Here is a 13,527-nt window from a genome sequence, read left to right on the forward strand (position 1 = left end):
GTCTCTATGTTAACACCTTTGTAAGGACTGAAGAGGCTTTGGTAGTCACTGCCACATAAGCAATGCATTCCAAGAGCTGGAAGGGAAGGATACTGCTTATGTCTGGGGAGACCTCCATCCTGACTGTGTGCAAAGAGGAGCTCAAAGACTGCATAGTAGTTGAGCCGTAGTAAAAAAGAGGGCATCTGCAGAATATTGTCACTTAAGATAGCAAAAAACTAAGTTCCATTTTTTTTTTAATAAAAATTAGAAAATATAGGACAAAAAGAATGTGATTGTTTATGTTCTTTGTGAAAAAGTGAACATGGTTAGTGCATGGTTATGGGTCTAATATCCAGTCCTTCTGGTAAACTTATCCATGGTTTTTTTTTAAGCAGACAGTTGTATGCTGTGCTGTAATACAGAACTCTTTCTTGTTACACCTCCTTCCTCCCTAGCACAGCAGGATCCATTGCATTGTGTTGTATCAGTGTACCTGGGGAGAATTGCCATAAACCAGTAATTCTCTGTTCTCAAGCACCCTGAGTTGGTCACAGAGGAACAGTTCCAGCCCTAGAACTGGCAATGATCTACTTCATTGCTATGATATGCAATGGGGATTGGGCACTAGATGTCATTATGTTTCTTTTCCCTTTCAAAATGGTGCCTGAAAATGCTTTTTATATAACTGATATTGGATCTTTCAGCTGGTGGATCATATGCTTACTTTGTATTAACTTCACTATGCGATTTCATGTGGGAGATGGTGTGCATTCATGCATGATCTGCAATAAAGATCCGTTAGTCCAAGTACCAGCCCAAACTGAGTTTGTATGTAGTTGTGATAGAAGTTTTAAGTTTTATACTGTTTGGACTTGAATTGAAACTCTTTTCACTTTTGGTGATGGGAAATCACATCTAAGCTCTTCCTGCTTTTCTGCAGTCCAAATGTGTTGATGCTGGGGGTTTTGTGGCTATGAGTACTCAGCATGCATGAGGATGGAATGGTGCCCAGGGAACTGAAGCATATGAAACACGGAGTAATGAAACGGAACACTCTCAGTACATTCATCATAACATGAAACCAGTATTTAAAAACGTGGCATCAAAGAATACTTCTTTCCCTGTGTCGTGAAGTGATGAAGAGTCCTGAGACCTTAGCATGAGGCTGGTACCGTGGTAACTCGTGGAATTCTTTGGAAGGCTCTGCCTTCTGTGGTGGGCTTCTCTTGATTAAGTGGAGGAAAAGGTGTCTCCTCACTTTGGCAGCAGAAGCACTGTAATAATACAAGATACTGATGCACTGTATTGGGAAAGAGCTGTTCGCTTGCTAGAGACAGTACAAACCTGTACATCTAGTAAGAATATCATGAGTAAAATACAAACTGATGCTACTTGAAGTGCCACTATAAATGCATTTACATGCTGCTGAGCTACAGTTCCATCAAACAGTATGGAAATGTCAGCTTTTACTGATAGCTCTGTTTTGTTTCTGTTCTGTAACAGAATAAACTGTCCTGTTCCAAGTACTGAACTGGTGTAACTCTAAGCTGGTACAGCTGATAGTTAGTAATTAGAGGTACAGTTCTGCATTATTCACCTACCAGTGCTAGCTCAGAGGAATTCGTGATTCATATCTGACAGGCAGTAAGAAGAGTATTCATCCCAACTAGAAACTATTATGATGCAGATGATATGGTGTAAAATACAGATTTCTGGTACCAGAAATTGGAGAGGGCATTTTGGAAAACTGTTTCTACCAAGTATTGAGTTTTGGTTAAGAGCTTGAGCAGGAAAGGGAAACAACTAACCTGAGTTTAGTTTACAGTGTTTGCTGCAGGACATGAGAAGTGCACTCATTTTTATTCTCGTTTCCATACAATGAAACTTGGAGGTTAGGAAATGCTTTTGGATTGCACATCCCTGGAACAGCCCCCCCCCTCTTGGGGAAGAGCATCCTCTGCCTTAGGGGCAAAGGTTTTTCCCAACACCATTGCTGGGCTGTGCCGTGAGGTGTGCCTTTACTAGGGGTTGGTGATGACATTTTCCCTAACTGCATGGGAAAGACACAGTTTCAGGGGAAGAGCTGGAGATGGACCTAAGGCACTGCTAGCCCTCATGCAGCAAACCAGGGTGTTTCCTGCCTTGGGGGCTGTGTTCCCACCGTCAGAAAACAGAGGGAACCAAACTTCAAACCTACCAGCCATGTGAATGACTTTGATTTTACTGCAGTGCAGTTTTGTTCCATCACCCATTTTATTTTCACTTAAAAGGATTTATCAGACATGCTTGTTAATGGGATAGCAGTATTAGTGTGAAGGATTTCACTCCCCGGTTATAAAGACTATCTAAAATGCCTCAGGACAAGTTCTCAGTCCTCTTAGGATGGAAAAAGGCAAAATATCTCATAAATGTTGACCCTCTGCTGGTTTTCAAACTGACTGGGTAGGCTGGGCTGTGGGAGTCCCTCAACTACAGAGCCCATCCAAGCTGATGGAGGTGATAGTTCCCTTGCAGTCAGGTGTGATTCCGGTTGGTTTGTACACAGCCACTTCCCTGGGACATCCAGACACAAGGTGCCCAGGGGCTGATAGCCTCTGTGAGCAGGACGTGTACCTGAAATTGTACCTCCTTTCACATGGGCTGCAGGGTAGACATGAATAAATGCCGGGTCCTATCATTGCATGTCTGAGTCAGCTCTGTATTGGTGATTTTGGCTCCTGCTTTGGCCTTGTAGGCATGGGGAAGCTGGAGTGTAAAAGAATGGCTGAGTTATCTTTATGTAGCTCCCTCTGTGTAAGAAAGAGGTACAACTCTGCCTTTTCCCTCCCTTCAAGCTCTCTATGCCTGAAGGAGTTAACGTAATAGCCAGAGGCTACTGAAATGAGGGATGCTGCAGACAGGCATCTACGGCTGTTGAGAGAGTGTGGTATTTCTAAATGCATGCAATAAAAACCTCACAGGGATTACTGGGCCCATCAGTCCTGTGCTGTTGAAGCGGCTGTGACATTAACTGCTGGGCCTCTGCGGCACCACATTTTGTTAACTTTTCTCGTGTGTGTCCATGTGCTGGTGTCACCTGGTGTTACCATGTGTGCCTCAGCTGCAGGCAGGGAGGCTCATAAGCTTATTGCTCCCTAGTTTCCTTCTGAGTAAACTGCTGGATCAAAGCAAAACCGGGAGGATGCGTGTACAGAGGGAGAGAGGGATGAGAAAAGCGAGCAGTTTCCAGCCTCAGGCTCCTCTAGCACGAAGCCTTTGAGCTAGGGCCTGGCTTTCTGATCAGTGAGACCAGGCTGGGGAAGCAGCGGGGAGGAAAGATTTTACCAGGAGCCACTGCAGTCCTGCCAGTGTGTTCTGAGGTTTCGCAGCATTGCTGCTTGCAGCGGTTCTGCTGTTGTTCTGCTGCGCTCGTTGCAGTTCTACTTTCAGTGGCAGTTTTTAGGTGGTGCTGATCACTGCTGTTCATCCCCTGCTCAATCCCTGCAGGCTTTAGGGCAGAAGAGATCGCAGAATCCCAGACTGGTTTGTGTTGGAAGGGACCTTAAAGCTCCTCCAGCTCCAACCCCTGCCACAGGCAGGGACACCTTCCACTAGAGCAGCTTGCTCCAAGCCCCTGTGTCCAACCTGGCCTTGAACACTGCCAGGGATGGGGCAGCCACAGCTTCTCTGGGCACCCTGTGCCAGCGCCTCAGCACCCTCACAGGGAAGAGCTTCTGCCTAAGAGCTCATCTCAGTCTCCCCTCTGGCAGGTTAAAGCCATTCCCCTTGGCCTGTCCCTACATCCCTTGTCCCAAGCCCCTCTCCGGGTTTCCTGCAGCCCCTTCAGGCACTGGAGCTGCTCTCAGGTCTCCCCTTGAGGAGCCTTCTCTTCTCCAGGCTGCCCCAGCCCAGCTCTCTCAGCCTGGCTCCAGAGCAGAGCTGCTCCAGCCCTCGCAGCATCTTCATGGCACCCTCTGGTTTAGCTTGAGCAGGTCCATGTCCCTTTTGATTTAGTAAGCATACCTCTGAAGAGGGAAGTGGTGAAGCCATTGCAGCAGGGAAGCTTTACTCTGACTTCAGACCTCTTTGCAGGGGTTGCCCTTTACTTGTTACTAGCAGTGTTTTTATCCCTACCCCTGATGTGTCTCCAGTGACTTGCGGGATGTAACCTGCTGAAAGATACTTTGTTCTGTAGAAGCTTGCCTGAGATCCTGTCCCGTGGGCTCTGGGGTTGAATGAAGTGCTTTATTCCCGGTGACTGCTAGACTCCCTCGCAGTATTTGGACAATAAGACTATTAGGATGCTGCTGTTCTCAAATAATCCACAAAAATGGTGGTTCTCCTGCTGTGCCAGACCATTTTTTCTCTATATTAAATCAAATTGCAATGCCAGAATTGTACTTCTGTAATTGATTTATTCTTTCTATTACTACTGTGACGGGCAGCCCAAGAGCTTGTTTTTGCAGTGAGTGCTCATTCCTTCATACAAAATCCTGCTGAAAGGGCTGTAATTAGTGTCAAAATAATTTTTCCTGTCCTGAAACTCACTTTGTTAAAACGCCACTGCCTCGACAGATCTTTACTTCATATTTTGTCACTTCTCTGGGGAGCCTGCAGCCCAGCAGAATTTTTCTGGCCCTGTCTGAAACACAAAGTCTTGCAAACTAACCCATGTTTCGGACAGGCAAATCTCCATTCCATCTGTGTGAGTGGCCGGATTGGTTTGCGCAATGCTGGCGCTGGGCTGATGCTGGTCTGGACCTAGTGTAGCAGGAGGGCACGGGCAGGCGGCAGGCATGCTTGCCTCTGGGTGCAGTGAGCTTCAGATACCTGCTACAACTCCATGTGCAGCAAACAAGGCCACCCTTTGCAGACTCCTGGAGTGTTTCTTTACTTAACAGAGTATTGCACATCTGTTGTCATGCAAAGGGGCATGCGACATCAGGGAGACACAAACCCCTCAAATCCTAGAAAGCTCTCATAGCCTTTAGATAGGGCTGGAAGCTTCCTGGCAATGTCTTTGTAGTAGTGCTGCTCAGAATAGAACACCTATAGCAACCGTATAGTAAAACGTGCTAATGCCTACTCATGATATGAGTAGCAACATTTATATAGCCATTAATGAATTCTCCCTGAAGCTTTTTCCCTTGAAAGTAACCGTTCATCTGTATTTTAAATGCTGAAAGAATTAATATATTACCTGATACACAAGTAGTATCAGGTGTAGTTTGCTTTCTTGAGGCAAGTTCTATGCTCAAATCAAAGCAAGATTTAATCAAATGTATTGATTCTGGTATTGCTCTGTAAGGATTTGCTTCAATCTTTTGCTTCTGTAAAAGATGGAAATAGAATGCTCTTTAATACATGGTTACTGTATACTCATACCTGTCTGCTAAAGCAAAATTAGTTTATGTGGCTTGCAAGAAGATATTTCAGATGCAGTATGATTATTTAGCATGGAAGTGTGGCACGCTGCTATAAACTGTGGCTCTTATCCATTTTTTTTTACCTTAATGGCAATGGTCCCTCTTCATAGGTGAGCAGATACGACTTGGCTTCCTACCACATGGGTAGGTATGTGGCTGTGAAACTGTGTTGAAGTCCTGGCCACTGGTTGGGTGTTACAGTAAGATTTCAGCTCTGCTTTTGGCTGCTTTTCTAAGCAAAAGTTTGCATCTTGAACATGACTCTTAGAGTTTTAAATCGGGTGTTTCTGTTTTCTATAGAACCTGTTTTTATAGGGCATGGCCTTAACCCTGCTCATGGCCCAAATAAAGTATCTGCTAAGCTTGGAATGGTTGCAGGGGTAGTTGTGTACATCAGTCTATGTAAAAGCCCCTAATGGCTGTGAACAGTATTTTATCTGGAAAATGACTTCTTCCGGAGTCAGACACAAAGCTGGTCCTGAAGCTGCTTTTGGAAGCAGCTTTACATCGCGCTGATCACTTCTGAGTATAGCTTGATGTGGAAACAACAAAGCAGCTGACTGAGCCTGTTTAGTATTACTTTAATGGGGGAACAACAGAACTGAGTGCTTCCCGCTGGAGTGAGCCAGAGACCTGCTATAAAATCTTTGGAGTCTTGAAGAGCCATTGGCTGAGCTGTGCCTCTGAAGCTGTGTCTTCTGGGACTGAAGGCCCTGCTGTCACCTGATGGAAGAGGAGCCTTGCTGGTGGCCAGTGGGAGGCTCTAACACTCCCAATTTGAGTGGCTTTTCTGTCTCGTGCAGAGATTTCCTCCCACCTGTGGTACTCCTGTTGATGGTTTTCAATCTGTCTGAGCTGACAACCTCCCGCCAAGAGGGCTTTGTTGAAAAACAGCCAACCAGCTCAGCAACTGGAAGCCAAGATTCTTTGTCATTTTCCTGCTTGGCATATTTATAGGAGAGTGGTGACTGTCTCCTGGGTATTCAAAGCAGCAGATAATAAGTCATTTTGGCAACACAAATGGAGATGTTCTCTTCAATACCCAGTTTTGACAGCTGTAGACTGTCAGATGGAGGGTGATGGCAGTACTTCATTGGAACCGAAAAATCATTCAGGATCTGAATAACCACTCTGGTTTGTGGTCTCCTGTAGGTTTTAAGTACTGAGGGGTTCAGTTTTGTTTGGGTTTTGGTTCAAGGTTTGTTATGATGGTGCCTTCTCCTGGCCTAGTAGCAAAGTCAGTTCTGCTTCTATTAACTCCACCAATCTTAAGGGTGGGTTTTACTGTATTTCCTGCTGAGAATGATGTTTCTGGGGTCAGGAAGAGGACAAACTGGTGCTTTAATGGACTGTGTTAGTTAATATTTAGTTCTTCTCAAAATGAAATAGTGGAAACCAGCTGGAGATGGCAGGAGGAATCTTGGAGAAAGTTGCATGACTTTTTGCACATCACTGATGTAACTTGGATATATAAATGGCACAGAAGATATTCTGTATGTTGTAGCCTTTTCTTGCTTTAAAGTCTACCTTAAGAGAAATAATGGAATATATTACCAGAAATTTTGTCACCTTTCTCCTTGTTTCAGCAGTGACAGTGTCAATTGTGTTGTTTGGGTCAAAAAGAAAAAAAACAATCCAGAGCCTAGCATGTGCTACAGCGTAAGCAGAAACATTAAATATTGATCCAAAATCCTGGCACTTAAAGGGCACTTAAAGAAAATCTAATGCTTTATTTCAAACTACAAGTAGTGTGTTTCCTCAGCAGAGTGTTCTTTCAGCCCTGCAAACCAATTGCTCATTCCCTGAATAAAACTTACAGTCTCTCAATAACTCTTTGGAATTTAGTCAAGTAAATCTTATTCATTTATAAATGGATCTTATTTGTAAGATTAGTAAGATTTACTCATAAATAAATCTAATTTGAGAAAATGCATATTTAGCAGTCGTGAAATCGAGCAGCTTCTTTTACCTTTGGGGATCCTAGAAATGAGGAAGGGATGGTGGTCCCTCTTCCCTCCTTATCAGCTGTGTTGGACAGAGATCAGCTTGGGAATGCTGTTGCGTCCAGCCTTGGTGCAGGACATAGCTCAGCCAGGGGCACCTTTGCCTTGTTGCTTTTCCTTGCCTTAGTTAAAATACTACTTGAGTTTTGGTGAGAGGAGCGGTGAGTTGATGGAAAAGTGGTCTAGGAAAGCTGGTTGCTGCTTCTAGTGACCTCCAAATGCTTTGGGCACTCACAGGCATTTTCTGGGTTCAGATGGTTTTGTTATTCCAGTCGAGGGAAGGCAGAAAATTGAGACTATCCATCTCTATTTGAAAAGTTGAAAGTCCAAGCAATTGCCTTTGATATCTTCTTCAGTTGTAAGGTGTGTGTTCTGCAAGATGCAATTTGCTGAAAACTGAGTGTGGGAAGGGGTCAGTTAAACACTTATTAATTTTTCCATGACTCCTAGGGATGTCTCGAGGAGCTCCTTTCTCTTCCTGTCCTCGTGTTCACACCCTTGCAGGAGCAAGGCAATTGTATACACAAAGCTGATCTGAAGTTATGTTTTGGCCATTGGAATATGCACATGTAGGTAGAAACCTAACAAGGTGACCAGGCAGGCTTTAAAAAATGGGAAGGGAAGCACAAGAGACTGAGGAATTAACACTGGGTCAGCTTAGAATTTGTGCAGCTGCAGCCTGAGGCTTGAATTTAGTCCTTTCCTCACCTCTGTTATGGTCGGGCCGGTAAGGATGGATGTCACACCGCTGCTGTTATGTGGGCATGCTGCTGGGATGGAAATGCACAGCCCTTCTGAAGTCTTGAGCGTGTTTATATGTTAATGTTTTAAATAAAATGCAGTGGTACAGCTGGAAGTAGCAGTTTGCGTTTGGATCCTGTCTTCATTAACAAGAACTGACAGGGTGTTAGCTCTTACATATTTAAGAACTCTTCTGGGTGAGGATTTGTGGGATTCCACATTGTTTTGGAAAATCTTTTCAATAGGTAGTATGTTAAACCTTATGATAACAGATAATGATGCCAGTAACACCCAAAGTCTGAGCTCTCGAAAAGGTTGAGGGTGCTTTTCGTACAGGTGGATACTATCAGGCACACCAAATGCTACAGTGGGTTTTTACAGTGGTGAGATGTCCTGTTAAATGATTGTTCTTCCTTAAGTGAGGGGCAGTGATGATTCTTCATCACCTCAGGTAGAAGGACAACGATAACAGTTTCAAGAGAGTGAAACATCTTCCCAGGCAGAATTTGATTCACTTTGCTCCGAACAACAGAATTTTCCACTCTGCTGATACCTGTTCTGGTTTAAAGCAGTCTGTGATGCTAGCTGTCAGGAGGACCAGCTGATTCCCTCCTCTAGGTACACCTGGCCGCCTCTGTCACTTACACTGCTGAATTCCAGCGCTCCTCCTGCTGCCTGAGTATCTTGTGAGCCAAGACACTATGTTCACTCTTCTTTCTTTCCTCTCAGCTTGTGCATTTAAAATCATCTAGACTTCTTTGAGCTCAAGGAAAAAGACAGAGCATGTCATAAAAGTGGGGAGGAAAAAAACATCAATTCTTGGACCTCTTTCTACAATAGAATCCAAAACTTTGATTTTAGTACTCTTTGCTTTCTGATGTTAGACTTAGGAAACTTTCACTAGCTATAACTTTTTCTCCTGCCTTTAGCATAATATGCAAGTTACTGTTGGAGGTGGGAGTCATCTTAATAAGAAACTTGTTCTACTTTTTTCTTATCTTTTTCTCATACTAAGGAAGATTCTTTATTTCCTAAAGAAATACCCTTGCCTTTGATTTTGAGGAGGAAACCTTGGCGCTAGCTTATTGTCACTTAAGTGCTAGAGCTTGAAAGTTTGGATTGATCACTTTTTATTTGGATCCCTTGTATGATTATGACATGGAAAGGGTGGTTTGGGGCTTTATTTTACCCTGGAATCTCCTGCTTTGATTTATATGTTTCATTCCTGGTTTGCAGCACTGAGGCTGGATTGTTTTGGGGTAAGGAAAAGACGGTTGTATGTTTCCTTCTGGGGTTTGTGCTCCTTCCTGGGATGTTGGCAGTATTCTCTTTCTGTTCCCCTTCAGAGGAGGAAACCTTCTCAGTACAAGTGACACTACATGAAATTTGCTTACCTAAAACCACTGGGGGCAGGGGGAAGAAGTTTTTGTTTGATTGGTAAAATTATCTCACCTTGAGAATAATACGCCCTTTAAGAGCTGCTGTAACTTCGTGCGTCTTACGCTTCATTTTTGCACATTTATGGAATAAGACACATGTGGGGTTGAAAATAGTTTAAATTACCTTTATTTGCAAGCCACAGCCCCTTGAGTAGTGCCTAATGAGGCTGGGGATGGGATTCCGGAATGCATTTGCCTATGACCTTTTCAGCTAAAGTGAAAAAAAGCTTAAAACAAAAGGAAAAGGTACAAGCTTCTCTGCTTCTGGAATCCTGACAGAGGCTGGTGCTTTTCACTTGCACAGTGGAACACAAGTCTCTGTTATTGCGTGTGTACAGCAGATCTTTTCTGAGGGTTCAGAGGGTGTCAGAACGTATTTTAATATTGCAGTTATGGACTTCAAGTGTTAACTGGTTTTTAACTTCTGACAAGATTTATTCTGAACCGCAACAGACTGGTTTCTTGTTCAAAAGTCTTTAGTAGGGAAAGTGCAACAAGAAAAACTACCTGGAAAGCAAAGGGAGAGGATGCCATGGAGAATATTTTCAGACTATGTGGTTTAGAAATGCTGGAAGTAATTATTTCCTAAGTGTTTGTGTATTGCTTTACAGGTCTGAAGGAGACAGTTCAAGAAGCCTCAGGTATGTGAACATTGTATTCTTCCTGTCTTGATGTCTTTGTTCAAAGAAAATACTGCATTTAAAAGCATAATTTTATTTAAAAGCATTAAATGGAAACAGATTTTTTTTTCAGTGTGGTTTTTATTGATTCTCCTTAGCATGCCAGTTGTATTTTCATTAAAAGAATCTTCTGCCTTGGCTAAGTTCAGTAATAGACATCATAACATTTCCTGAATGCTTCTCTCTCCAATATGGCTTAATACTCAATATATTGGTTTTTATAATTGCAAAAGGCGTATTATGGCTAGTTTTCAATCAAACTGATTACTCAGTAGTCATTTGTATTGGCAAAGCTGGGAGCCAGCTGCCTGCTGGTTTTCAGGGCAGTGTCTGTGTTGGGAAGAAGTCCATGTGCTTGTTCAGGTTTTTTAGTCTCCTCTGCTTCGCTTGATAGCAAGAACCTTCACTGGCTCAGTATTACAGTAGTCATGGCATCCTTGGAAGATTCAGGTAATTTAGAGAATTTCATGTCATTATCAGACACTTTGCTTTTAACTTACTCCTTTAGTATTTTATGCTTGTTACCTCAAAGGTTTCTTTTTAAGCCCACCTGTAGGAAAACGTGTCTGTGTGAGCCAAACCTGTAGAGCTTGTAACAGTGCTCTAAACAGGACTGAAAGGTTACAATGGCATACTTGAATCTGGATGTGTTCCACATTCATTAGACCACAAGAATTAAGCAGATGCCTCAATTCTTAAGGAGTGTGACTGTTAATCAATGATAGCAAGGTCCAAGGCACTGGCTGTGGGCTCACCATAATACCCTGCAGCTTGTTTGGGGTATTTTTAGAACTCTGCATCTAAAGGCGTTGCATTTTATTGCGTTAAAAACAAGAAACAAACAATCCACCATCAACAAAGCCAGAACCTTCACTTGCAGAGTTAAGAATGCAGTTCATAGCCACAGGTATGCAGACTCTCTGCAAAACAGGTGAATTGCAGAATAACCAATCTGATGGCAGAAAAACCTGCATGTAGGAAGTAATCCAAGAAGAGATTCAGAGCAGCCCTGCGGAGAGGGACTTAAGGGTGTTGGTCGATGAGAAAATGAACATGAGATCCTGGGCTGCATCCTGACCAGAGCATTGTGTGCAGTTGGAGCATTGTGTGCAGTTCTGGTGTCCTCAACATAAAAAGGACATGGAACTGTTGGAACAAGTCCAGAGGAGGCCACGAGGATGATCAGGGGCTGGAGCACCTCCTGTATGAAGACAGGCTGAGAAAGTTGGGGCTGTTCAGCCTGGAGAAGAGAAGGCTGCGTGGAGACCTCATAGCAGCCTTCCAGTATCTGAAGGAGGCCTATAGGGATGCTGGGGAGGGACTCTTCATTAGGGACTGTAGTGACAGGACAGGGGGTAACGGGTTAAAACTGAAACAGGGGACGTTCAGGTTGGATATAAGAAGGAAGTTCTTTCCTGAGGCACTGGAATGGGTTGCCCAGGGAGGTTGTGAATGCTCCATCCCTGGCAGTGTTCAAGGCCAGGTTGGACAGAGCCTTGGGTGAGATGGTTTAGTGTGAGGTGTCCCTGCCCATGGCAGGGGGGTTGGAACTGGATGATCTTAAGGTCCTTTCCAACCCTAACTGTTCTATCATTCTATCATCCAAAATGATTTTTCTTACAAGAGAAATGAAAGTGTGATATTGACCTGAGGTTGAGGGGAGGTTGAGAGCATGTTTTAATAGCAACTGACCTGTACAACATCACAAGCTGCTGTAGTTCTGATTGTGATGAGCTGCCTGTGCTTTATTCCTTGGGTTTTAACTCCCAGCAGGGTTGCCAGTATGCTGGTAAGCTGTGGAAGGACTAATGCTGATGGACTACTGCAAAGCAAAAATAAGCCCATTAGCACGTGAATTGAGAGCACTGTAATTGCAGTCACATTTCAACCTCTGATAGTCATTCTTGTTTGGACATGCTGAATCTCTGGCAGGATTTGTTTGACCACATGAGGGGTCAGCCTCATATGTGTGTGGCATCACTGATGTGCTCTGGTAAGAGTTGAGTTCACCCGTTACAGACTGTGTTTTGAGATACTTAAGTAGTGTGTGAGCACAGCTGAAAGCCAGTTACTTCAGATCTGGTTTGGGTGCTGCCTGAAAGCTAAATGTTGACAGAGCTCTAGCCCTTGCTCCTAGCATGCACCTTCATCATCTAGGATTGTTTCATTGCAGGGGGGTATGTGGTGTTTGACTGGCAGGCTCAGGGACTGGGCTGCAGCACTGGTGGAATAATGTCACTTTGTCCTGCCAGATCAATTCCACACCTCAGAGGAAGGGTCTGCTCACGCCTGGTGAGTATAGAAACCAGTAGTGCTGCACGGAGCATGTTTCTCCTGTGTGTAGGCTGCAAGGTTGAGGTGAAAATCAGCACCGTGTTTTCTCTATCTGCAGGCAATCAGCATGAGTCTGGGAGCACTGATATCATCTGGTTTGAGGCTGCTCACTGAATTAATTGTGTTATTCAGCATGAACTCGAGTTACTCCAAGACAGGTCAGACTTTCGCAATGGCCTAAAATTAGGCTAACAAGTGACTGCGCTAGCAGGCAACGCGAGCAGAAGGCAGAGCTGTACTTCGGAAATGTTCTTTCAGCCCAAGTCTTCTATCTTCCCTCTTAAACTGTGCTTCCTCAGAGCAGAGGGGAAGTGTCACTGAGGTGTGCTTTTGTGTTTCTGCCTGCTTAAAATTCTGGTCAGCTTTTGGGCGCAAGCCGCTTAGCTCTGTATCTGTGTCTGGGTATCTTCTTTACAGCGTGCCTAATTTGCTTCATCCTGTTTTCCTCTATTTCTGACAAATGAAATGTAATCACCTCAACTGAGATGATAAGGTCAGGCCAGGGGGTAGTGCTGAAACTGAGGAGAAGAAATCATCAAACCTGCTCACAGAAATATCAGCAAAACACCAGCAAATCACTGTGCTGACTGTTATGCCAGCGTCTTCTGCCAAATTGTTGAGTTAATGAAATAAAGTACACAAGGAACTGCAAGCAGGTGAGAAGCCAGGAATAAAATGCACTGCCTCAGCATTAACTGGACAGATACTACATTGAGTGAAATTAGTTAAGGGCTCAGGTCTGTGGTTAATAAGCAAAAGCGTTTGTTAGGAGTGTAGTGACTGTCACTGGCATTAACACTCAATATGAAAGGATCATGCTAAATAGATCCCAAGATGCAACCTTTTATGTTTTGCCACCTTTCTGCAAGAAGATTGTTTTGAGATCAGATGGATGGGAGGTGGAGTGTCACTGCAAACCTGTACCCTGCAAGCTTACCGGCTT

General features: G+C 43.9%; 1 protein-coding gene across 5 annotated transcripts in view; it reads left to right on the top strand.

Moving 5' to 3' along the window:
* IQSEC1 (IQ motif and Sec7 domain ArfGEF 1) overlaps positions 1-13,527 on the top strand; it is a 337,609-nt gene that overhangs the window by 62,440 nt on the left and 261,642 nt on the right. For all 5 annotated transcript variants that reach the window (XM_057404192.1, XM_057404183.1, XM_057404184.1 and 2 more), the window contains exon 2: positions 10,182-10,211. In XM_057404192.1, the coding sequence (XP_057260175.1) occupies positions 10,182-10,211 (30 nt within the window). The remainder of the gene's footprint in view (positions 1-10,181; positions 10,212-13,527) is intronic.

This window comes from Pezoporus wallicus, unplaced genomic scaffold (assembly GCF_028554395.1).
Source record: "Pezoporus wallicus isolate ANWC-B61680 ecotype Strahan unplaced genomic scaffold, APGP_CSIRO_Pwel_v1 contig_5935, whole genome shotgun sequence".
Classification (NCBI taxonomy): domain Eukaryota; kingdom Metazoa; phylum Chordata; class Aves; order Psittaciformes; family Psittacidae; genus Pezoporus; species Pezoporus wallicus.